Consider the following 26,819-nt stretch of genomic DNA (forward strand, 5'->3'; position numbering starts at 1 on the left):
CTCTCTGGATAGAGGCGAGGGGGCGGCCCCGCCGAAGGAGACGGAACCGAAAGCTGTACCCACAGCCCGCTTTTTCCGAGGAAAAAGCACTAGCTTTTGCGACCCCCCACCGAGAGCTCCCGGCCTCTCGGCGGGCCAGCCCCGTGACGCTGCACCGCCCGTGCGCCGGGCGAGAGCCGCAGCTATTTCCGCGCGGCGGGGGCGGGGCCGGGCCTGCGCCGAGGCGGGCGATGGCGGCGTCAGGAGCGCTGCCTGCTGCGGCGGCCGCGCCGGAGGCCCGCCTGGAGAGCGTGCGGGCGCTGGCCGGCCTGTTCCGGGAGGCGCAGCCCAGGTAGCGGGGAGGAGGGGCTGCCCGCCGCCACGTGGGCCAGGGGAGGGGGCGCCGGCCGCGGAAGGCGGCTGTGCCGGGGGGTTTTGGGCGGCCTGTGAGCTGGCTGGCCGGGCTCGCCTGTGGTCCTAGCAGACTCCTGCCCCGCGGCGTGTTTGTCGGCTGTGGGCAGGGGTCTCCCCTGTGAAAGGAGCACTCAGTGAATATAGAGAGGCCGCCTGTCGCCGTCTATGCTGTCACATCACCTTGCATCCCGTCCCCGCCCGAGGCTGTTTGTGTGGCTCCTGAGAGTCATCTGTGGGACCTGAGGCCAGTGGGGGTGACCTGTCCGCTTTCTCCCCCTTTATTTTGGAGGCCCCCCGTGAGAAGCCGGCAGTCTGCCTGTGTCCCTGTGGTAGGCACTAAGCAGGGAGGAGGGCTTTGTCTCCGAGTCACAGGTGACAGCAGTTGCTCTCCTAGGCAGATAGCTCAGGTGGGTTGTAGCTGTGGGAGTAGCCACTGTGGGGCAAAAAGCCACGGTGAGCTCTGCAGGGTTACTCAGGTGTGCTGGGCAACAGTTTAATGCCCACACGAGGCCAAGCCCCTGTGACCGGGGTGGTGGTTGTAGGCATCAGTGACTGAGGGCATATTCTGTGCGGCAGGATGGGCTGCGGTGCCTTCCGAGTGAGGAAAGTTTCAATGCCCCCGAGCTGATTGAAGATCGAGGAAGCTTGGTGTTGCTGGAGAAGGTGGGGGGCCTGTATTGGGGTATTGCTGTGCTGGTAAGGTTGTGGGGACCTCTGTGATAGCACACTTGCCTTTGGCATAGGTTGGCATGCAGAGGTTCGGCTGCATGACTGAATTGGGAGTAATAGTTTTCCTGGAAGGTGGGAGGAAGCATAGGTAGGTGTGAAGCTTGTACAATAGCTGTTTGAAGGTTGTTATACCTAAGAATGAAGGAATCAAACTTTTTTATCTTAGCATGAAATAGTGTTGTTTTGTTTTTAAAATGGACATACCATGTTGTTAATTTAATCATAGAATCATCAGATGGTCTGGGTTGGAAGGGACCTCCAAAGGTCATCTAGGCCAACCCCCACCTGCGCTCTGCAGGGACATCCTCAACTAGATCAGGCTGCCCAGCGCCCTGCCCAGCCTCATGTTGGATATCTCTAGGGATGGGGCCTCAACCACCTCCCTGGGCAACCTGTTCCTGTGTTCCACCACCCTCATGGTAAAGAGCCTGTTCCTAACATCCAGTCTAAATCTGCTCTTCATAGTTTGAAGCCACTGCCCCTTGTCCTATCACCACAGGCCTTTGTAAACAGTCTTTCTCCATCCTTCAGGTACTGGAAGGCTGCTATTTGGTCTCCCTAGAGCCTCCTCTTCTTCAGGCTGAACAACCCCAGATCCCTCAGCCTGTCAGAAGTAATGGATGAGAAAATGAATTGAACTTTCCTGTAACAACGGCGTAAACACTCTTTGGCATGGCAGCTTTTCACCAAGACATAATATCAAAACGGAGTTAGCAATGTTTGTAATGTATTGCCCTCCCTTCTGAACATAAAATCAGGGGACAGGGGATGTGAATAGCTGTAGTTTGGAAACATTCTGTATCTGTGTGACAGATCATCTGCAGGTGTATGTGGGTGAATCTATGTGGTGCAGCAGCATCAGTTCTGTCACCAGTTCATACAGTATTTGTCTAGATCCTTATGGTTTTGTAGTGTTGCTTTCCTAGGTCTTGATACTCACAAAAAGTGCATGGTATTTTTGTGTTGGGGTAGTCATCTGATGAAGTTGATGGGGTTCACTGCAGCCTGTTCTCTTTAATATCTGTATCAATGATCTGGATTGAAGGGATTGAGGCACCCTCAGTGAGTTTGCAGATGACACCAAGCTGGGTGGCTGTGTCAATCTGCTAGAGGGTAGGGAAGCTTAACAATGGGATCTGGACAGATTAGATCGATGGGCCAAGGCTAATTGCATGAAGTTTGACAAGACCAAGTGCCAGGTCCTGCACCTGGGTCACAACAACCCCATGGTAAGCTACAGACTTGGGGATGTGTGGTTGAGAAGCTGCAACCTGGGGGTTTGTTGGCAGTTGACTGACTATGAGTCAGCAGTATGCCCAGGTGGCCAAGAAAGCCAATGGCATATCCTGGATTGGTTTAGAAACACTGTGGCCAGCAGAAACGGGGAAATGATCATTCCCTGTACTCAGCCACACCTTGAGTTCTGTGTTCAATTCTGGGCCCCTCACTACAGGAATTACATTGAGGTGCTGGAGTGTGTCCAGAGAAGGGGGACAAGTACAGTGAAGGGCCTGGAGCACATGACCTACGAGGAGCATCTGAGGAGCTGGGGTTGTTCAATCTGGAGAAGAGGAAGCTGAGGGGACACCTCATTGCTATCTACAACTACCTGAAGGGAGGTTGGAATGAGGAGGGGGAAGCCTCTTCTCCTCGGTGTCAAGCGACTGGACTAGTGGAAATGGTTTCAAGCTGTGCCAGGGGAGGTTCAGGCTGGATATTAGGAAGTATTTCTTCACTGGAAGGGTTCTCAAACACTGGAATGGTCTGTCCAGGGCAGTGGTGCAGTCACTGTCCCTGGGGATGTTAAAGTAGCTTAGTGCACACTTTGGGACATGGTTTAGTGTTCACCCTTCAGTGCTGGGTCGAGGATTGGACTGGATGATCTTTGAGGTCTTTTCCAACTGGATGTATTCTGTGAATTCCTCTGTTGGCTTTGATTCACACACTCAGAACAATTCTAGTGTAGTCACTAGCTTTCTTCATGACTTCTCTTTCTGGTGAAATTTGTGGTAGTCTGCTGGTAACTTCTGAAATACCTGGTGCTGGACATCTGTGCTTTGTTTGTTAGTTAAAGCAGTTCCTCATTCTTCAAACAACTTGCAGTGTCATGTATGAACATGCTAGCTGTATGCATTAGGAGGACTCTTTTTGTTTTTCTAATTAAGATTCCAAAGAGATGTTGAAAAGCTGTGAGGAATACTAAGGCAGCACAACTCTCTCGACCCCTTTTCTGAAAAGATTGGTGGGGTGACTGTGCCTATATTTTGCTCTTTCTACTTGAAGGCATACTATAGATAGTTATGTATTGTTGCAAAGGGATCTTCAAGTTTACAGTAAGAAGTGTCATTGTCATAATAGAAGCTTTTTGATAGTATTTTGATGTTTGTTTGCTTTTCCCTGGACATGTGTTTATTGCAGAGAAATGGCAAAAGAAAGTACATTTCGGGATCTCCTGGAAATCCTGATGAGCGCCTCAGGTGAAATTGAGCAGGCCTGCAAGCACTCCCGTGAACTGGTAGATCTTGACTCCTGCTTACTGCTCATAACAGAGTGTTTCAGATGTCTGAGGAATGCTTGTGTTGAGTGTACTAAGAATCAACATGTCCTGAGGTATAGTTACGATCCATTTTAACCCATGCAAAAAACTGCAACCTTCTGCTGTTCGTGTGGCTTTATATAGACATTCTTATTTTACACTGCTGTGTGACTTGATTTATTAACTGCTGTTACCTGCTTAGTGCAGCCACTTGAAATGAGATATGCAAGAAACTAAAATAATTGACCTATTTGTAGGTCAGAGTTTGGGGCACTGCTGAATAACAGAGTGAGGTGTTTGTTTTCTTAATAGGAGCTGATTATGCAAATTACTTAAGCCTTTTGGAAGTCTAACTGGAGAGCTATTATTTTTTTCTTTAATTTCTTTTAATTTTTTTAATCACACCATGAATAAGTAAATAGCCTTAATTATCAGTAACAGGATTAGTATGTGCATTTAGAATAGAATAGGATGAACTGGGTTGGGAGAGACCTTTGAGATCATCGAGTCCAACCTATCATCCAACACTATCTAATCAACTAAACCATGGCACCAGGCACCCCATCCAGTCTTTTGGTTTAGGTGATTAGTCTCTTTAGACCAGTAGATTAGTCTTTTTACAGTATCACACAGTAACTAAGGTTGGAAGAGACCCCAAGGATCATCAAGTCCAGCCTGTTCCAACAGACCTCACAACTAGACCATGGCACCAAGTGCCACGTCCAATCTCCCCTTGAACACCTCCAGGGACGGCGACTCCACCACCTCCCTGGGCAGCCCATTCCAATGACGAATGACTCGCTCAGTGAAGGAACTTTTTCCTCACCTCGAGTCTAAACCTCCCCTGGTGCAGCTTGAGACTGTGTCCCCTTGTTCTGGTGCTGGTTGCCTGGGAGAAGAGACCAACCCCTTCCTGTCTACAACCACCCTTGAGGTAGTTGTAGAGAGCAATGAGGTCACCTCTGATCCTTCTCTTCTCCAGGCTAAACAACCCCAGCTCCCTCATCCTCTCCTCATAGCGCTTGTGCTCAAGGCCTCTCCCCAGCCTTGTTGCCCTTCTCTGGACACGTTCAAGTGTCTCAATGTCCTTCTTAAACTGAGGGGCCCAGTCTGGCACTTATGGAAAACTATGGCTTGTGGAATTGTCCATATCAACCCTGATATGTGCACAGGTAAGCTGATACTAATGGATAATAAGAAGTCAGTCTGTCTCCTTAAGTTATCTAGCCTCTTTTTTTTGCCTTCATCTGTTGCAACATTGAGGGGATGATCAGGATACAATCAGCTGTAGTTACTGAAATCCTGGCAGTCTACCTGCTGTTGATTTTGTTTTTTAAAAAGACAGATCAACCCCCCCTCTCCCACCCCCAACAAGAAGCAGCATCCCCTCCCACAAAAACCCAAACCCGACCAACTGGTCATTAAGAACTCTTGTGGAGTACATTCTTAAAATTTGTTTTCATGAAACTTGTCAGATTTGGTTTGTGGAACTAAAATTGTGTGGCTGGAAGCTGTTAGGATTTCCCTTTTCAGTGGTATGACAGATACAGATATTCCTAACTAGGTTGTATTCCATTTGAAAGTAGTGCAAGTCCATTCAGATATCCAGCCTGCTTCTGAATTAAAATGTACTCTGGCTGTGCAAGTTTTTACACAAATAAAGCTGTTTAAATCACAGGAATAACCTACTGATTTCTAGCATCTAATCTAGAACAGCAAAAAGAGAGGAAAGGGTACTAAACTGTCTCCCACAGCAAACTCCTGGCCAAGCTGTCAGCCCATGGCTTGGACGGGAGCACACTGCATTGGGTTAGGAACTGTCTGGAGAGCCAAGCCCAGAGAGTGGTGGTGAATGGTGCCACATCCAGCTGGCAGCCAGGCACCAGTGGTGTGCCCCAGGGATCAGTGCTGGGCCCCATGCTCTTTAACATCTTTATTGATGATCTGGATGAGGGCATTGAGTCCATCATCAGTAAATTTGCAGATGACACCAAGCTGGGGGCAGGAGTTGATCTGCTGGAGGGTAGAGAGGCTCTGCAGAGGGACCTGGACAGGCTGGACAGATGGGCAGAGTCCAAGGGCATGAGATTTAACACATCCAAGTGCCGGGTTCTGCACATTGGCCACAACAACCCCATGCAGTGCTACAGGCTGGGGTCAGAATGGCTGGAGAGCAGCCAGGGAGAGAGTGACCTAGGGGAACTGGTTGATGGTAGGCTGAACATGAGCCTGCAGTGTGCCCAGGGAGCCAATAGGACCAATGGCATCCTGGCCTGCATCAGGAAGAGTGTGGCCAGCAGGATCAGGGAGGTCATTCTGCCCCTGTACACTGCACTGGTTAGGCCACACTTTGAGTGCTGTGTTGAGTTCTGGGCCCCTCAGTTTAGGAAGGAGGTTGACCTGCTGGAATGTGTCCTGAGAAGGGCAACAAAGTTGTTGAGGGGTTTGGAACACAGCCCTGTGAGGACAAGCTGAGGGAGCTGGGGTTGCTTAGCCTGGAGATGAGGAGGCTCAGGGGAGACCTTTTTGCTGTCTACAACTACCTGAAGGGAGATTGTGGTCAGGTGGAGTTTGGTCTCTTCTCCCAGGCAACCCGCACCCGAACAAGAGGACACAGTCTCAAGCTGCACCAGGGGAGGTTTAGGCTGGCGGTTAGGAAGAAGTTCTACACAGAGAGAGTGATTGCCCATTGGAATGGGCTGCCTGGGGAGGTGGTGGAGTCGCCATCGTTGGAGGTGTTTAGGAGGAGACTTGATAGGGTGCTTGGTTGCATGGTTTAGTTGATTAGGTGGTGTTGGATAATAGGTTGGACGTGATGATCTTGAAGGTCTCTTCCAACCTGGTTTATTCTATTCTATTTTTCTATTTTATTCTAAGCTCTGGAGATGCTTTGCCCAAAATTGTTAGTGTACAGGATGATGCAGTACACCTGTTTGACTTGCTTCTAGTGGTTGCAGTGTGGTTATGGTAGTCAGCTAAGCAGGAGGAACTGCTCTTTATTTCAGATGATAAATGCTTGCTGTTAGCTTCAATGAAAAGCCTTTTCATTTGATTGAAGTGTATTTCATACCAAGTGTTTGTTGTGGTTTCTTTCCATTTTGATAATAGGAACTTGGGTCTCATCTCTTCCTCAGTCCATTTGATCGGATTGCTTCATGGAATAAAAATCAAAGAAGAATTGTTACTGACTGGTAAGGCTGTGGATTTTGTGAAATATATAGCCTGCACTGTGGCTTTTTACAGGAGAAGTCTCTTGGTGGTATGTTGTCACCTTGCTGGTGCATTTTTGTCATAAATAATCTGAATTGTTTCTTGAATTGTTTCACCCCAGGCACAAATGCAGGCTGGGCAGAGACTGCCTGGAATGCAGCCCTGAGGGGAGAGGCTTGGGGGTGCTGGTGGACGAGAAGCTCAGCATGAGCTCTCAGTGTGCACTTGCATCCTGGAAAGCCAACCAGATCCTGGGCTGCATCAAGAGAAGTGTGGCCAGCAGGTCAGGGGAGGTGATTCTCCCCCTCTCCTCAGCTCTGGTGAGACCCCACCTGGAGTACTGCCTCCAGTTCTGGAGCCCCTGTTACAAGAGGGATCTGGAGGTGCTGGAAGGTGTCCAGAGAAGGGCCATGAGGATGATTAGAGGGCTGGAGCACTCTCTCCTATGAACAGAGTGAGAGAGTTGGGGCGGTTCAGTCTGGAGAAGAGAAGGCTCCGAGGTGATCTCATTGTGGCCTTCCAGTATCTGAAGGGGGCCTACAAGAAGGGTGGGGAGGGACTTCTCAGGATCTCAGGTAGTGATAGGACTAGGGAGAATGGAGTGAAGCTGGAGGTGGGGAGATTCAGACTGGACATGAGGAGGAAGTTCTTGCCCATGAGAGTGGTGAAGCCCTGGAATGGGTTGTCCAGGGAGGTGGTTGAGGCCCCATGCCTGGAGGTGTTTAAGACCAGGCTGGATGAGGCTCTGGCCAGCCTGATCTAGTGTGTGGTGTTCCTCTCCATGGCAGGAGGGTTGGAACTAGATGATCCTTGTGGTCCCTTCCTACCCTGACTGATACTATGACACTATGAATTGCAGTTAAAAATTGGGGAGGCCTTCTCTTACGCTGCCTGAAAAAAACTCTTGGCCCCATGTCTAGTCCAATTGTGGTTTTTTTTCTCAGCTGTTGCCTGTGGATTGTTAAAGAAAGACCTGTGAAAACTTCTTTAAAATTAACCAGGATATTTGAATTGCATAAAGGAAAATTTCCTGTAATACCTCTGTTCAAAATATGTTCTGTTGTTTTACTGGGCTTTCTTATTTGATCTGCAAACATAATGAAACGGAGGAACAACCCATGTGTAGTTTGATGACACTTGAAATCGTTTATCTGATTCTAGGAAACAAGTTCTGGCTGTGGCTTCTTTTAAATTATTTTTAAGTTTTCATTTCTGTGCTGTGATTGCTTGCCAGTTAGGGTAATACCTGCCAAGAACTAAGTACTGATTTGAGTAGTGTTCATATTTTCCCGATGGAAGAGCTTTTCCTTTTCATCTTTTTGCAACGAAGAGAAAATGTGACTGTAGCATCTGTGACAATTATTGTTACCAATTTCTCCCAGGCTCATTTCACTGGATCTAAAGGCATTTTCAGGAGTTCACTTCACAGTCTGTGTTTCACAGAATCAACCAGGTTGGAAAAGACTTCAGAGATCATAAAGTCCAAGGGCATGAGATTTAACACATCCAAGTGCCGGGTTCTGCACATTGGCCACAACAACCCCATGCAGAGCTACAGGCTGGGGTCAGAGCGGCTGGAGAGCGGACAGGCAGAGAGGGACCTGGGGGTGCTGGTTGATGGTAGGCTGAACATGAGCCTGCAGTGTGCCCAGGCAGCCAGGAGGGCCAATGGCATCCTGGCCTGCATCAGGAACAGTGTGGCCAGCAGGAACAGGGAGGTCATTCTGCCCCTGTACTCAGCACTGGTTAGGCCGCACCTTGAGTCCTGTGTCCAGTTCTGGGCCCCTCAGTTTAGGAAGGAGGTTGACTTGCTGGAGCGTGTCCAGAGAAGGGCAACAAGGTTGGTGAGGGGCTTGGAGCACAAGCCCTATGAGTAGACACTGAGGGAGCTGGGGTTGCTTAGCCTGGAGATGAGGAGACTCAGGGGTGACCTTATTGCTCATCACTGGAGGTTTTCAGGAGAAGACTCGATGGGGTGCTTGGTGCCATGGATTAGTTGTTTGGGTGGTGTTGGATTGGTTGATGGGTTGGACGCGATGATCTTGAAGGTCTCTTCCAACCTGGTTTATTCTATGTATTCTATTCTATTCTACAACTACCTGAAGGGGGGTTGTGATGAGGCAGAGGTTGGTCTCTTCTCCCAGGCAACCAGTACCAGAACAAGAGGACACAGTCTCAGGCTGTGCCAGGGGAGGTTTAGGCTGGAGGTTAGGAGGAAGTTTTACACAGAGAGAGTGATTGCCCACTGGAATGGGCTGCCTGAGGAGGTGGTGGGGTCGCTGTTGCTGGGGGTGTTCAGGGCGAGGCTTGACAGGATGCTTGGTGCCATGGTTTAGTTGATTAGGTGGTGTTGGATGATAGGTTGGACATGATGATCTCGAAGGTCTCTTCCAACCTGGTCTATTCTATTCTATTCTATTACCTAATATCTGACACCACCTGACAACTAAACCATGGCTCCAAGTGCCCCATCCAGTCTTTTTTTGGGCACCACCAGGGACAGGGACTCCACCACCTTTCTGGGCACCACATTCTTCTTTCTGTGAAGAATTTTCTTCTCACCTCAAGCCTAAACTTCCCCTGGTGCAACTTGAGACAGTGTCCTCTCGTTCACTGTGTGTTCATGTGGAGCTTGATACATGGGGCTGAACACGTCTTTACCATCTGTGGTTGCCGAGAGTTGGGAACATTTGGTTCCTCTTGCTGCTTTTATTTCTTTTCACTTCTATAACTTGGATGAGGTTTTTACTGGGTTCCTGCTGCTGCTTTTCTATCATTTTGTGAAAGCAGTGAAACTGCTGTCATATGATAACTTACCCTCAAACACCTTTATGAAGCTGGGAAAAAGCGGAGAAGTCCAGGATACCATTTTTCCTTTTGCTGCTGCTGTATTTGGCTCCAAACAAAGCCTGTGTTATGCTTAAGCCACACTGATTCCCTCACCCATTACTGAAATCCTTCTTCCAAGGAAGGATCAGTGATTCTAGCACTGGGCTTCAGTGTGGGAGGACCAGAACTAAATCCTGTGGGTGGCTTGCTCGTTGACTGTAAAGAAGAGGAACTGATAGACGCTTCCAGGCTGTGTCACAAGGTTGACCGGGGAGGACTGGAAAAAGGCATGGAGGGCAAGAACATCCTGCCCCACAGTTGGGAAACTCTTCATAGATAAATAAGAGAAAAGGAAAGGCAATGGGAACTGAAGTGCTGCTTTTGTCCAGCCTGACATTGTCCCTGACAGCAGTAGACTTGAAGGGCTGTCCTGGGAAGCATCAGGAGTTGTGGTGTGAAAATACCACCTTTCAGTGGTGGTTCCCAGCATGTGCAGGAGAGTGATTATGATGTACTTCATGTTGGTTACAAGCATTGACTGAGATTTCTCTTTTAATTTTGTGGCTGCTGACCCCTCCTTGATGGATTAGATGCCTATCTGCTGTTGTGCTGCTGCTGGGATTTGAAGCAGCAGCAGTGAATACTACTCAGCAGAAAGAAAGGAAACGGTGGAATCCAGTAATTTCATTAACTGCTTCAGTCTCCTTTTCTTAGCCAGAGGATGTTGTAAAACCTCTTTTTATCACCATTGAAAATTAGGGGGGAACCTTGACCAAAAAGTTTTTAATAGTGTTTTTGTGGCTGTTATTCTACATACCTGTTCAGTGAATTATTTTGAGTTGTAACTAAAATTTGATGTATTGACCCAGGGTAGAATATTTGTTTGAGACTGTATGTAGCATTGACCTCCTTGGGAAGCGTCTTTGATGAGCATGACTTAGGTGTGCTGTTGGTACTAGTACAGAACATTTTTCTGGTGCTGTTTTTTTTTTTTTTCTGGAGAGATTGAGGGAGCTGGGGTTGCTTAGTCTGGAGAAGAGGAGACTCAGGGGTGACCTTATTGCTCTCTACAACTACCTGAAGGGGGGTTGTAGTGAGGCGGAGGTTGGTCTCTTCTCCCAGGCAACCAGTACCAGAACAAGAGGACACAGTCTCAGGCTGCGTCAGGGGAGGTTTAGGCTGGAGGTTAGGAGGAAGTTTTACACAGAGAGAGTGATTGCCCACTGGAAAGGGCTGCCTGAGGAGGTGGTGGGGTCGCCGTCGCTGGGGGTGTGCAGGGCGAGGCTTGACAGGATGCTTGGTTGTATGGTTTAGTTGATTAGGTGGTGTTGGATGATAGGTTGGACATGACGATCTCGAAGGTCTCTTCCAACCTGGTTTATTCTACTCTATTCTACTCTATTCTACTCTATTCTACTCTATTCTACTCTATTCTACTCTATTCTACTCTATTCTACTCTATTCTACTCTATTCTACTCTATTCTACTCTATTCTACTCTATTCTACTCTATTCTACTCTATTCTACTCTATTCTACTCTATTCTACTCTATTCTACTCTATTCTACTCTATTCTATTCTTTTTCTAAAAAAGCAAGTGTTGCTCATTCTGTGCTGAGTGATCCAATGAACTTTGTTCTAAGTGAAAGCTACGGTACTGCCTAGACTCACCAGCTCCTTCTGCAGGGCGTACCTCAGAAGCTAACAGTTACACTCAACTGTGGATTATTGGTCGTACTTCAAAAGTGAGGCACTGTTGGAACAAGATAACCCCATGAAATTAGTAAATGCCACTGTGTTTATTAATTATGTTTCTACTTTGTGATTCTCCTCATAATTCATGTAGGAATGGAGTCATGGCTGGAGGAGCATGGATATTTTGTTCTAGCAGGTAGTTAGGTGTTAAGTGGAATAGTTCAAGTTGTTCATTTGAATACGTGTCCTGTTTCCTCCCTTAATTGACTTCCTAGAGTTGATGATCCCTCTCTGTGCCTGTTTATATCCTTAAGGTATATTAATGCCTTCATGTTGCTTCCATAGCAACAAAATGCAGAGCGTTAATGCTATATTGCAGAGTGAACAACACCAAATAATGCTTCAGTTCGTGTCCCCATGAAAAATTCCCAGAGAAAATTATTGTAGTTTCTGCAGATTGGCCACACTGCACTGGTCAGGACACACCTTGAGTGCTGTGTCCAGTTCTGGGCCCCTCAGTTTAGGAAAGAGGTTGACTTGCTGGAGCGTGTCCAGAGAAGGGCAGCAAAGTTGGTGAGGGGTTTGGAGCACAGCCCTGTGAGGAGAGGCTGAGGGAGCTGGGGTTGCTTAGCCTGGAGAAGAGGAGACTGAGGGGTGACCTTATTGCTCTCTACAACTACCTGAAGGGAGGTTGTGGACAGGCAGAGGTTGGTCTCTTCTCCCACGCAACCAGCACCAGAACAAGAGGACACAGTGTCAAGCTGTGCCAGGGGAGGTTTAGGCTGGAGCTTAGGAAGAAGTTCTTCATAGAAAAAGTGATTGGCCATTGGAATGGGCTGCCCGGGCAGATGGTGGAGTCACCATCACTGGAGGTGTTTAGGAGGAGACTTGATAGGGTGCTTGGTTGCATGGTTTAGTTGATTAGTATCACAGTATAACTAAGGTTGGAAGAGACCCCAAGGATCATCAAGTCCAACCTGTCTCCACAGACCTCATGACTAGACCATGGCACCAAGTGCCACATCCAATCCCCTCTTGAACACCTCCAGGGACGGTGACTCCACCACCTCCCTGGGCAGCACATTCCAATGATGAATGACTCTCTCGGTAAAGAACTTTCTCCTCACCTCGAGTCTAAACCTCCCCTGGCGCAGCTTGAGACTGTGTCCTCTTGTTCTGGTGCTGGTTGCCTGGAAGAAGAGACCAACCCCCACCTGTCTACAACCACCTTTAAGGTAGTTGTAGAGGGCAATGAGGTCACCCCTGAGCCTCCTCTTCTCCAGGCTAAACAACCCCAGCTCCCTCAGCCTCTCCTCACAGGGCTGTGCTCAAGGCCTCTCCCCAGCCTTGTTGCCCTTCTCTGTACACGTTCAAGTGTCTCAATGTCCTTCTTAAACTGAGGAGCCCAGAACTGGACACAGTGCTCAAGGTGTGGCCTAACCAATGCAGAGTACAGGGGCACAATGACTTCCCTGCTCCTGCTGGCCACACTATTCCTAATACAGGCCAGGATGCCATTGGCCCTCTTGGCCACCTGGGCACACTGCTGGCTCATGTTTAGGTGGCTGTCAATTACTACCCCCAGGTCCTTCTGTGTTTGGGAGCTCTCCAGCCACTCTGACCCCAGCCTGCAGCTCTGCATGGGGTTGCTGTGGCCAAAGTGCAGCACTCGGCACTTGGACTTGTTAAATGCCATCCCATTGGACTCTGCCCAGCTGTCCAGCCTATCCAGGTCCCTCTGCAGAGCCCTTCTTCCCTCTAACTGACCAGCATCTGCTCCTAACTTGGTGTCATCTACAAATTTGCTGATGACTGACCCAATCCCCTCATCCAGATCATCAATGAAGATATTAAAGAGGATGGGGCCCAGCACTGATCCCTGGGGCACACCACTAGTGACTGGCCGCCAGCTGGATGTGGCACCATTCACCACCACTCTCTGGGCTCAGCCCTCCAGCCAGTTCCTAACCCAGCACATAGTGTTCTGTTCCAATCCACAAGCTGACAGCTTAGCCAGCAGTCTGTGGCTCAGTTGGTGGCACATAATTCCCTTAATGGGAAGGTCATGAGTTCAAGCCTGCAGTGGGCACTAGTGGCCTCCCTACTCTAGTCATGGGGTCTGTGGTGACAGGTTGGACTTGATGATCTTTGAGGTCCCTTCCAACCTTAGTGATACTGAACAGTTTACTGTGGGGGCTGGTGTCAAAGGCCTTGCTGAAGTCCAGGTAGACCACATCCACAGACTGTCCCACATCCACCAGATGGGTCACCTGATCATAGAAGGAGATCAGGTTGGAGAGGCAGGACCTGCCCTTCCTAAATCCATGTTGGCTGGACCTGAGCCCTTGGCCATCCTTCAGGTGCGCAGTTATTGCCGCCAGGATAATCTGCTCCATCACTTTCCCTGGCACTGAGGTCAGGCTGCCAGGCCTGGAGTTTCCGGGTTCCTCCATCCGTCCCTTCTTGTGGATGGGGACCGCATTGGCCAGTTTCAGTCATCTGGGACCTCTCCAGTGAGCCAGGACTGGAGGAAAATGATGGAGAGTGGCTTGGCAGCTCATCTGCCAGCTCTCTCAGCACCCTAGGATGGATCCCATCCAGTCCCATGGACTTGTGGGTGTCCAAGTGGCTCAGCAGGTCCCGAACTAATGCCTCATGGATTTCCAGGGCATCACACTGCTCCCCTATTCCATTGCCCAGCTCAGGAGGCCACTCGTCCTGAACTCCTGCCTTGCTGTTAAAAATTGAGGCAGAGGAGGTGTTCAGGACCTCAGCCTTTTCCTCATCTTCAGTCACAGTGTTCCCCTCCAGGTCCAGTAAGGAGTGGAGGTTCTTCTTGCCCTTCTTTTTAGTGTTGATATATTTGTAACAATGCTTTTTATTGTCTTTGACAGAGGTGTTCAGCTTGAGTTCCAACTGGGCCTTTGCCTCTCTAATTTTATTCCCACATAATCTAACAACTTCCTTGAACATACCTGGAGAAGCCTTCCCCTCCTTCCAAAGGTGATACAGCCTCTTTTTTCCCCTTAATTCCTCCAGGAGCTGCTTGCTCATCCAGGCCGGTCGCCTCCCTCGCCAGCTCATCTTTCGGCACATGGGGACCGCCAGTTCCTGTGCCTTCAAGAGCTCCTGTTTGAAGTAGGTCCAACCCTCCTGGACCCCTCGGTTCATGAGGGTTGGTACCCAGGGAACTTTACGAATAAGTTTGTTAAACAGGCTGAAGTTTGCCCTCCTGCAGTCCAAGGTGAAGGTTCTGTTGGTGCTCCTCCCTATCTCCCTGCATATTGAAATCTTCACTATCTTGTGGTCACTGCACCCTAGGCAGCCTCCCACAGTCACATCTCCCACCAGCCCTTCCCTATTGGAGAGCAGCAGGTCAAGCAGAGCCTGGCCTTTGGTAGGCTCACTTAACAGCTGCATCAGGAAGCAGTCCTCCATTTGCTCCAGGAATCTTCTGGACTGCCTCCTCTCTGCTGAATTAAGTTCCCAACAGATACCTGGCAGGTTAAAGTCACCGACAAGGACAAGATCTGATGATCTTGAGACAGCCTCCAATTGCTTGTAGATTAATTTGTCAGCCTCCTCATCCTGGTTGGGTGGTCTATAACAGACTCCAACCAGGATGTCAGATTTGTTAGGCTGCCCTCTGATTTTAACCCACAGGCTCTCAATCCCTTCATCCCCCACCTCAAGCTCTGTGGCAGAGAGTGACTCCCTAATATACAAAGCTACCCCTCGTCCTCTTCTCCCTTGCCTGTCCCTCCTACAGAGCTTGTAACCCCCCAGTGCAGCACTCCAATCGTGTGTGTTATCCCACCATGTTTCTGAGATGGTGACTATATTATAGTCACCCTGGTGGACCAGGGCTTCCAGCTCCTCTTGCTTATTGCCCATGCTGCGTGCATTGGTGTACATGCACTGCAGCTGGGCTCCCGACCTCTCTATTGGCCCTACCTTGTGCCCTACTCTTTCCTCTGCGGAGGTACTGATTTCCTCACCCACCCCCTTCAGACCTAGTTTAAAGCCCTCCTAATGAGCCCTGCCAACTCTAGTGCTAGGACTCTCTTACCCCTTCTAGATAAATGCACCCCATTAATTAGGTGGTGTTGGATGATAGGTTGAACACGGTGATCTTCCAGTTTGGTTTATTCTATTCTAAGGAAATGTGAAGTTTCAATGTTACTGTGTTTACAAAAAAGAGAGATTGAAAATTCTTTGTGCGAACTGATACATTAGTTTAAGCTTACTTGTGGTATGTTTTTACTCTTACCCATTGGTAAGACTTAGTAAATCTGTGTGGTGTGGTCATTTTTGTAGGGACGTTCAAGTGTGGTAGAATTTGTCTGGCTACTACTGTAACCATTGTGGTGGTTCTAAGGGAGGGGATGAACCGCCTTTTCTAACAATATATTAGTAATCAAAGCAGCAAGTAAAGGAGGTGCTGTTCCCAGTGGTGTGATTAAAAACTGTTGGCAAGATTTGTTCACTTAAATCCAGACTCCTTTGCATCTTTTGTATTAGGAAAACTGCTGGGTTTTAGTAGTTTGTGTTAGACCCAGGTGTTATTTATGTTGTTAATTTGGATTTTCAGTATATTTACTGAAACAACTCTGCTGTAATTTTTTGCAATGGGCCAGAAAACTGAAGGTGAGCTAGTCGTGTCTGTCCTGGACTAGCTTTTTAAGGCTTCAGTTAGGTTTGATAATAACTAAATGAGTTAATTCATACGTATGGCTTACAAAGATTGTACACCCCTACCTGCAAGCCAGCTATCCCTGTGATGATAATCTCCTTCCTTTCTAATACAGATACTTAAAGAACACTTTTAGACTTTTCCTTTGTGGTGTTAGTACAGATAGTTGTTTGTTACCCCTCTTCCCCTCTTCTTCTCAAGTAAGTTTTAGTTGTGTTCCGTAGCCTCATTTCTCTTCTTATAGTTGCTTACGATACAAAGCAGTAATTTATGTGAGGCATATGTGGAGCAGTTTATATTCTGTAGTACTTGTGAGATGGAAACTTGGTCTAAAGAGGTGCACAGAGAAAGACAACATCTAGGCAAGTGCAGGGGTTTCATGTTTAGTGGTGTTTAACAAGAGTTTAACAATCTGTAGCCTTTCTTCTGGGCAGCATCAAGACTGATTTCTGTCAGATAAGTTACACCTACTTCTCCCAGGCGGCCAGTACCAGAACAAGAGGACACAGTCTCAGGCTGCGCCAGGGGAGGTTCAGGCTAGATGTTAGGAAAAAGTTCTATACAGAAAGAGTGATTGCCCATTGGAATGGGCTGCCTGGGGAGGTGGTGGAGTCGCCATCACTGGAGGTGTTCAGGAGGAGACTTGATGGGGTGCTTGGTGCCATGGGTTAGTTGTTTAGGTGGTGTTGGATTGGTTGATGGGTTGGACGCGATGATCTTGAAGGTCTCTTCCAACCTGGTTTATTCTATTCTATTCTAAATGTGTTCTGTTTTCTTATGACTCCAGCAGTCATACCTTCTCCTCTCTGCAAAAGATAGAACTTCACATACATGTGGATAAAAATTCAAGTGCTACAATTCTTGGACACTATCTGAAAACTGGACTTCACCTTGGTGTTCTTAAAGCTGTATGAGCTGAAAGTCTGGGAAGTGGATGTTTGTGTAAGGAGGCACTAAACCTTTTAGATTACAGAACTTGGATATTCCTGATGGGAAGACAGAGAAGATGACAAATGCTGAGCCACTCTCCCCAGTTGAGAATTTATTTGAATAGGGATTGAAGATAGAGAAATGTGTGGAAATGCTGTGTGCATGAAGATCCATTACATTTCTTTATCTGATGTGAGACCACAAATAGTTAATGAGATGCTCAAATGTTTACCTTTGAGTCTTAGGAAAAATGTATAAAGTCTCTGCAGAATGTAGATTTAATCAGTTGTGGGGTTTTTTTTGTAGTACTCTCTATATCCCTTCTGGTTTACTTATTTATTTATTTTTTAATTAAACCAACAAAAAAATCCCAACAACCCATCCCCCAAACAGGCCTCATCACAGCAAGCTTTGTTTTCTACTGGGGGTACCAAGAACACGTGCCAGAGGAGCAGGATGATGAAGCTGCCAGATGAACTCTAGATGAACTCAAAGCAGACCCAGATCTCTGAAGAGCAAGAAGTAGTTGAGTATGTTAGGGATTGCAACAGAAACAGGAAATATCCTTGTCAGAAGCCCAAGTAGAAAATCTCCTTCACTTCATAGCATGTGTCTTGGTTTGATTGTGGGGTTGGTTTGTTGTTTTGGTTTTTTTCTTTTCCTTTTTCCTGTGGCAAATCTTAAACTTCCCAGCAGAACATAGCAGATGTCTTGGAAGGTGAATTGAGGTTTCGTGAGATGATGAATCTAGATTCTGGAGTGTGAGGGCAGGATTTATGATTCATCTCTGAAATCTGGAGAAAGCCTGATGTCTTTGTCTTCAATAAATTGCAGTGAGGGCATACCTGTTTTGAAGCAAGCTTATATCCAGGCTGTGTGCTATTTGATCCTGTCACTGATTCCCACCCCCACCTCATCCTTTTTGTAAATAGATCTTCTCAAACCTTTCACCGCTTCAAAATATTGCTGATGCTGAAGAATGTGCTTTGAATTCCAACATAATTGCTGAAAAAGTATTTGTCTGTCAAAATACTTTTCTCTGCTCTAGGATGAAAAGCTATTGAATGCCTGATAACTACCCTGTGTGGGACAATTTGTTGTGTAAGTTCTCTGAAAGAGCTGATTGTCCTCTCTGAGGAGAACTGTGCAGTATCAGCTGCAGAGCTCTTATGTAAGTCTGAGAGGTGCTTTGAGCATTCCTCAGTTCCAGGCTGCTATTGGTACTTGAGCTACCTTTAAACCAACTAGCCCAGAGACTGTTAGCATTGTGCTAATGCCGTGCCTCTAAAATTTTAGGGACTTCGATCAACCAAGGTAGGCTGTGTGAAAGTGTGTTAATGGGAGAATGTTAACAGCATATGTTCATGGCATGGGTACTCCTGGAGATTTTAGTCAAAATCAGAATCCAGATGTGCTGACTGTTGTGCAAAGGTGTTATGAGATCAAGAAATGTTGGGTAAAACAGTGCGTGAGAGGCTTGAATTCCTTGAACAGGAATTTGACTTTGCTTCCAATTCTCTGCAACGTGTTCAGGTGTAGTTGAACTGCTACAGATACTCTATTCAGAGCAGAGCATGGAACATTCCTTTAAAAGCAGTGATGAAAGATGACACTGTAAAGTTTTATAATAGTGTGCTTACTGTAGTAACTCTAGCATTTTCTGGTAGGATGTTCAGCAACACAAATATGATATGTCTAACACCTGTTCCCACCTCCTTTCTTGAGGGAGGATCTGTGAGAGAATATTGACATATCTTGGTTTAAATGTTTTTTTTCTGGTACTCCAAATGCCATGTACTTACAAGGCAACTACAGAGAGATGTACACCATGAGAGTGGTGAAGCCCTGGAATGGGTTGTCCAGGGAGGTGGTTGAGGCCCCATGCCTGGAGGTGTTTAAGCCCAGGCTGGATGAGGCTCTGGCCAGCCTGATCTAGTGTGAGGTGTCCCTGCCCATGGCAGGGGGTTTGGAACTAGATGATCCTTGTGGTCCCTTCCAACCCTGACTGATTCTATGATGTTCCTTGTTTAAAGGAGAAAGCCTGTGATGAAATTCTGGTAAAGATGACCACCTTGAATATGAGAATTTTTCAATGCTTTTGTCTCTCAAGCAACCAGCAGCAGAACAAGAGGACATAGTCTCAAGCTGTGCCAGGGAAGGTTTAGGCTCGACAGAGTTGTTAGTCATTGGAATGGGCTGCCCAGGGAGGTGGTGGAGTCACCGTCCCTGGAGGTGTTCAAGAGGGGATTGGACGTGGCACTCAGTGCCATGGTTTAGTCATGGGGTCTGTGGTGACAGGTTGGACTTGATGATCTTTGAGGTCTCTTCCAATCTTGGTGATTCTGTGGATTGCTTTGTTTGTTGGCAGTTTTTGTTTTGTGTTGTTTTGTTTTCCTCCTCTGCCTGCCAAGAGCATTAATAATAAGTTGGATTCATCTTCAATGTTCTTTAAGTGCTCGAATTGATGCAAACCTGATCAGTTCTCTTGCTTACTGAAAGTATTGGGAAGTGCTTTTTAAATCTCTCGTTGTGGAAGACAAGTGTTCTGCACAAGAAATGACAGTAAACACCATCACTCTTTCATAGAGTTAAAATGAAAAAGGCATAAGAGTGTGCATGTGCTTAAAAAACCAAGAGGAATCTAGGCTATATATAGGTTCCAGAGTCAGTGTTTCTTGTAAAAGCCAGATGGGATGGAAGCATTTAATGTTTGATGAAATACCAAGACATCCTTCTGAGATCTGCCGAAGTAGAACATCACACAGAATACTTAATTTCTTTGTGAACTTTTGAGGATGAAGACATACTGTGTTTAAAAAGCCACTGAGTTGTAAGCTCTAGGAGTTCATGTAGTCTTAGTGAATCATGTTGACCTTTTGTTATGAGATCCTCGAAAAGAAAGCGAGGGAAGCAGATCAGGATCTCCCAGCAGCTGATGGAGTTCTGAAGAGGAAGGAGTCTGAGTAAGACTGGGAGCTTTGAGTTTTTGTTTGCAAAAGTAATCCTGAAAACAAAAAAATAATAACACTTAAATGATTGAAGTGATTCAAAAAAGAGGTTGTAGCCAGGTGGGGGTTGGTCTCTTCTCTCAGGTAACCAGCACCAGAACAAGAGGACACAGTCTCAAGCTGCACCAGGGGAGGTTTAGGCTGGATGTTAGGAAGAAATTCTTCAAAGAGAGAGTGATTCTCCATTGGAATGGGCTGCCTGGGGGGGTGGTGGAGTCACCCTCACTGGAGGTGTTTAGGAGGAGACTGGATGGGGTGCTTGGTGCCATGGTTTAGTTGATTAGATGGTGTTGGATGATAGGTTGGACACAATGATCTCAAAGGTCTCTTCCAACCTGGTTTATTCCTATTCTAAAAGAGGGGAGGAGAAATGAGCGTTTCAGTAGTGTTGTCTCTCAATGAAACAAAACATGAGATATTTCTTTGCTCAGACCTGTTCCTTGTTCTGTGCTCAACCATTGGCAAATTGAAATTGCGCTGGACAATTGAGAGTGGCTAATTTGGAGATTATAGAAAGGCAGGGGGAGGTGACAGTCTCAAACCTGTCAAAGAATGCTCTTCTCCAGGCTAAACAATCCCAGCTCCCTCAGCCTCTCCTCATAGGGCTTGTACTCAAGGCCTCCCACCAGGGTTCACCCCCAGGGTTGGTCAGACACAGGCTCCCCAGCAAAGTGGTGGAGTGACCCTCGCTGGGGGAGTTTCAAAGATGTTTAGATGTGTTGCTTAGGGATATGGTTTAGTGCTGGACTTGGCAGTGCTGAGTTAATGGTTGAACTCTATGATCTTTAAGGTCTTTTCCAACCAAAATGATTTTATGATTGTTTATTTTCTTCCCTTAGAAGAAAATGGCAAGAGCAGCACTGTTATCTTTTTATGCTTTTAAAGGACTGTATCTTGGCAATAGGAAAATGAGCTAGAAGAAAATACCCAGGCCTTTTCAGAATGCATCTATGTGGTATCTTTGCAGAACCAGTCAGTTTGAAAATCAGGACATTCAGGCCTTGCATACTGGCATAGGAGTCTATCTATCTATGCCCTATTTTTGATACTTTGGGTTTTTTCCATGTCTTCTCATTTGGAATGACTGGTTATTCAGCAATGTAATTTAAATGAACAGAAAAGGGAAACAGAGTGGTCAACTATGGAACCTAAATATTCTTTCGTGAATGCCAATATTGACCAAGGGAGTCTGTCTGGTCTCTCTTGTGCTTCTCTGGTTGCACTCGTTAGGTACTGGTGGCACTGCTTAGGCCACACCTTGAGTATTGTGTCCAGTTCTGGGCCCCTCAGTTTAGGAAAGATGTTGAGTTGCTAGAATGTGTCCAGAGAAGGGCAACTAAGCTGGGGAGGGGTTTGGAGCACAGCCCTATGAGGAGAGGCTGAGGGAGCTGGGGTTGCTTAGCCTGGAGAGGAGGAGGCTCAGGGGAGACCTTATTGGTGACATTTGTCAACTAAATTTCATATTCATGTTAGCTTTTCTTTCAAGGGAGAGCAAGTGGGAGAGAGCAGTTCTGGAACAGACCCACAGTCCACGGGGTTAGTTCCCAAAAAGCAGCATGAAGGAAGCATGCCTCAGTTGCTTGAGAGAAGACCATTTTAAAATCTACACTTCCCTTCATTTTTATCTTTGGGGTTTCCGTTTGCTTCCTGCTAATGTAATTTAACTACTTAGGTTTTACAGTTTAAGTAAACCAGATTCTCATTTAAACAGGCTTTTTAAAAAGCCTTATAAATAAGGGACAGCTCTGCTCTTAAAAGTTTGCAGTTTCCATGTGTGATCTTTTCTTTGTCTGTCTAGGCTTTTTCTATGGGGGCATTGGAGCCAGCACTTTGCTGCCACTGTTAAAGTAAAAACTATAATTACATTGTCAAAATAATATTTATAGTATTTTTCAGGGAATAATTGTGGGAGTGTGATGAATATATTATACTCATCAAACTCTTATATAAACATGAGCATGAGTTTTTTATTTGAGTTATTTGTGTTGTTTTTGGCCTTTGTGTTTTTCCAATCTGTAAAAATAATATTGGGATCTTTATGGTCTTTGTAGCATTTGCAGAGTGGGTGCCCTAACAATCAGTTGATACACTGTCTGGTAGAAGTAAACTGTTATTTGCACTTGTGTTGGGATTTTGGCTTCATGTTTCCATAGCTTAAGAAAATCCTGTGTTTTCTTGAGTTTTATCAAACCCTAATTATTATAGCTTAGTTATTACCAAACAGGACAATTTAAAGTAATTGTTTGCTCTCTTGGAACCATTTGGGGTTGTTCAGGTTGGCTTTTTGTTTGCTCATTTTTATATATATATATTTAATATTTATTTAGTTATTAAGTTGAAAGTGTGTCTCAGTGCTTTTGAGAAGTGATTGTGGCCATCTCCCAGTAACAGTGCTGGGAAACAAGCATGAGGTTTAACAGTAGACAGTTGCTTCTTTGCTAGTTACTGGTACACACAGGTGTGATTGTTTGAGGCTGTGCCTTTAAGAACAAACAGTGTTGGGACACTCTGGCTAAATGTTTTTGGTACTAGAACCAAAACATTCTGATATTCTAAACGAATTTCATTGGTGGATGGATAAAATGCAACTTTAAATTGTAGAGCAGTTGGAATTTTTTTTTTCTCTCAGTTCAGTTTGGTTTGGGAGTTGGGGAGTTTGGGTTTCAGCCTGTTCTCCCTGCCTGGTTCTTCGTGAACTAGCTGGAGTTGGCCTTCAGATAAGCAAAAACTAATCCTGCATGGGCTTTTGAAGCTTACTAACAACTCTCTTCCTTAATAACTTGCCTTTCTTTCTCTCTAACCCCTTTTTGGGGGAAAAGGGAGGTAGGGGGGGAGAGAGGGGGTTAAAGGGAGGGGATCCCTCCCTGGGGAGGGATTTTTGTTGTGTTATTTCTCTTTGCTGTATATTTCTGTGTATATATTGTAAATACCTGTATATATTGTGTTATATATAACCTGCTTTCCATATATGCTTGTCAATATATAGCTTTGCTCCTTTGACTGGGCTAGTTGTGGTTTCTTACTCTGTGGAGGAGAGAGAGCTAGGCCCTCTCTCAACCTACCACAACAGGCCTTAGGCATTCTCACTACTGGGTGGTGCTAAGTTAGCAGATGCAAAGGTGCTTCAGTCCTGCCCTATACTGCAATTTTAACTTTACAACTGCTCTGTCTGTAGTGTGTCTTTGGTGAATATTGCTGTAGATTTTTAATGAACTGTCTCTAGAATACCTGCAGCAAGGATTACAGCTGTGCAAGTTTCACCCTTCCTAATCATGTCAATTTGATTCTGCCTGTAGTGGGCAAGGTCCTCTTGGTTCTCTTAGTCCAGAATCCATTAAGAGCTGTGGAATGACTATGATTTTTGTGGGTCTTGGTTCAGGTCATTGTTCCAGGTCTTTGTTCTTTTACCTTTTTTCAGAAACCTCAAGCACGCCAAATTCTTACACCTCTGTCAGCTGTCTGCAGAAGGAAAAGAGCCAAACCTGGACTGAGATGAGTCAAACATATCAATTGTCCTGAATTAGCAAGCACTGTGTTTTCTTCAGCTCTTGTGTGTTGTAGTATTGCCCCAGACTGAACTCTTGCACTGAGAGCCCCACACTTTGAATCTTGTGCAGTGTATACAGGCAAAACTAACTGTGCCCTGCAAGGTTAGTACAGTAAAATATTTATGGGATACAGCATTAACTACCACTTTGTCTAAATGCCAGTATCACTGTTGTTTTCATCCTGACACCTCGGTGTTCATGCACATGGCTTGGCTGTGACTTCTGGCATTAATATGGAAACTTTACACATGCCTTCCTTTCTTTTTCTCACAACACCTGGAAAGGAGTGAGGTTTGAGGAAAGCAAATTCAGATCCATTGAAGAAGGGCATCTTTAGGACCAGGGATACTACCTAAATACAACCTTTTTTATCTTAACGGGGGGGGGGGTAAAACAGAGAAGGGAGTGGAGTTTCCAACAGGGCCTGGATCATTATTAGATGCTTGATACTACAGGCAACTGTAGTTGTGTAGGGTCTTGTGTTTCAATATAGTAAGCTGCAGCTTGCTGTGTTTATCCTGTATTAGTCCTGTGAAAATATCTCCTCATATCTAAGTGCTGGGTTCTACACATTGGCCACAACAACCCCAAGCAGTGCTACAGGCTGGGGTCAGAGTGGCTGGAGAGCGGCCAGGCAGAAAGGGCCCCAGGGGGTGCTAGTAGGTAGTAGGCTGAACATGAGCCAGCAGTGTGCCCAGGTGGCTATGAAGAAGGGCATTCTGAACTGTATTAGGAACAGTGCGGCCAGCAGGAGCAGGGAGGCCATTGTGCCCCTGTACTCAGCACTGGTTAGGCTTCACCTTGAGTTCTGTGTCCAGTTCTGGGCCCCTCAGTCTAGGAAAGATGCTGAGTTGCTGGAATGTGTCCAGAGAAGGGCAACAAAGCTGGGGAGGGGTTTGGAGCACAGCCCTGTGAGGAGAGGCTGAGGGAGCTGGAGTTGTTTAGCCTGGAGAAGAGGAGGCTCAGAGGAGACCTTATTGGTGTCTACAACTACCTGAAGGGAGGTTGTAGCCAGGAGGGGGTTGGTCTCTTCTCCCAGGCAACCAGCACCAGAACAAGAGGACACAGTCTGAAGCTGTGCCAGGGGAGGTTTAGGCTGGAGGTTAGGAAGAAGCTTTTCATAGAAAGAGAGATTGGCTATTGGAATGTGCTGCCCAGGGAGGTGGTGGAGTCGCCATCCCTGGAGGTGTTTAGGAAGAGACTGGATGGGGTGCTTGGTGCCATGGTTTAGTTGATTAGATGGTGTTGGATGATAGGTTGGACTCAATGATCTCAAAGGTCTTTTCCAACCTGGTTTGTTCTATTCTATGCTATTTTAGAATCTTTTCCTAGGTCTCAGTGTCATACTGAGTTTGGATCTAGTGATTCTTGACAGTGCATGTTGTTTTTTTTCCCTGACTTGGGCTTGATTCTCCACTTGAGTCCTGTTGCTTCTTCAGTGACTGACTGATCTAAGCTGTGCTGAGCTGAATTACTTTATTTACTGTGGACTGTGAGTGTAAAAGTGTATTATTGCAGCAGCAGGTACAGTTTCAACTACAGACCAGATCCAGCCCAATGAATGTTGCCTGTCACATTCTGGTGACATGGATGACATTGGTAGCAGGCTTTGAAACAGAAAGTTTTTCTGCCACAAACAGTTCAATATTAGTTGCAATGATCATCAAAACTGTCCCTTCCAAGGTACTCATGGAAAAAAATGTTGATTGCTATACTGGGAGACAGGTGGTGACTGCCTCAGAGCCAGTGTAAATCATTTTGTGCCTTCTGGGAGAGACGCTAAACGGAGTTAATATGCTTAGGTTAAAACAATGAGTATGTCAGTAGCCTGCCTTGTAGGTTTCCCTTTTCTTTTTGCAGATACTGCCTTTAGGCAGTGTGTATAGTTGTTTTGCTCTTTTTAAGCTTGCTTTTGCAGTGGGGAGACTTTCTAGTACAGGCTGCCTATGTGTTGCTGATTTATGACACATGCATAGTGGTTTTGTAATGTGGACTGATATCCAGTTGGAGCACAAAGGAAATAGGAGTTTGCTGATGTCTAATTGGAATGGTTTCTGGTTACTTTGGTTGAGGCTTTATATGAACAGTAATGCCTGTATTTCTGTGGACTTTTAAATACAGTGTTCTGTAAGCTCTTTCCTTCCTTACTTCCTTCCTTGCTCTTTGCTGTTCCCTACCAGCAAATAATCTCAACAAGATTCATAATGAGGCAGGCTTCACATCTACATAAATGTATGTGAATCAAAACTTCTAGAGATATCTGTAGATTTAAGATGATCACCATTAGTTGACTGTAAAGGCATGGGGGAAAATAAAATTACTGTTTTATTGTGGATGGAATAGAATAGACCAGGTTGGAAGAGACCTTCAAGATCATTGTGTCCAACCTATCAACCAATCCAACCCACCTAATCAACTAAACCATGTCACCAAGCACCCTATCAAGTCTCTTCCTGAACACCTCCAATGATGGTGACTCCACCACCTCCCCAGGCAGCCCATTCCAATGTGCAATCACTCTCTCTGTATAGAACTTCTTCCTAACCTCCAGCCTAAACCTCCCCTGGTGCAGCCTGAGACTGTGTCCTCTTGTTCTGGTGCTGGCTGCCTGGGAGAAGAGACCAACCTCCGCCTGTCTACAACCTCCCTTCAGGTAGTTGTAGACAGCAATAAGGTCACCCCTGAGTCTCCTTTTCTCCAGGCTAGGCAACCCCAGCTCCCTCAGTCTCTCCTCATAGGGTTTGTGTTCCAAACCCCTCACCAACTTTGTTGCCCTTCTCTGGACATGCTCCAGCAAGTCAACCTCCTTCCTAAACTGAGGGGCCCAGAAGATTCATTCCCTACCTTTTTTCTTTTACTGAAAAGGCTGTGGTGGTTTTGCTTTACCCTGACAGTGTATGCTTAATTGGCAGCCACACAGGGCAGCACTGGTGTGAGCAGGGTCATTATATTGCTGATGATCCTACCTTGCAGCAGCTGTTCAGTTACTGTTTCTAGCTTCCCTCTACATCAAAGGCTGGAAGAGGAACCAGTCTTCACCTCATAGAATGTTTGATGGAGTTTGTCTAGAAAAGGGCAGGCATCAATAGAGATGGCTAATTTATATAATGTCCCAAATAAATCCTGTGGTTATTGGCAATGATGAGCATAGTGCAGGTCTTTTGCCCCTATCTTATGGCTGGGAGAAGGTAAAAAGGATATGTTTGTTGTAAAGATGTTCTTAAAGGTTGTGACAAATCTAGGCTGGTT

The 26,819-nt window shown here is 46.3% G+C and overlaps 1 protein-coding gene across 1 annotated transcript in view; it reads left to right on the forward strand.

Moving 5' to 3' along the window:
* Nucleotides 1–225: 225 nt before the first annotated feature.
* ATXN10 (ataxin 10) overlaps nt 226–26,819 on the forward strand; it is a 134,425-nt gene continuing 107,831 nt past the window's right edge. The window contains exons 1-3 of the mRNA XM_054173835.1: nt 226–331; nt 3,541–3,732; nt 6,767–6,849. Of these exons, the coding sequence (XP_054029810.1) occupies nt 231–331; nt 3,541–3,732; nt 6,767–6,849 (376 nt within the window). The 5' untranslated portion in view covers nt 226–230. The remainder of the gene's footprint in view (nt 332–3,540; nt 3,733–6,766; nt 6,850–26,819) is intronic.

This window comes from Dryobates pubescens, chromosome 27, assembly GCF_014839835.1.
Source record: "Dryobates pubescens isolate bDryPub1 chromosome 27, bDryPub1.pri, whole genome shotgun sequence".
Lineage (NCBI taxonomy): Eukaryota > Metazoa > Chordata > Aves > Piciformes > Picidae > Dryobates > Dryobates pubescens.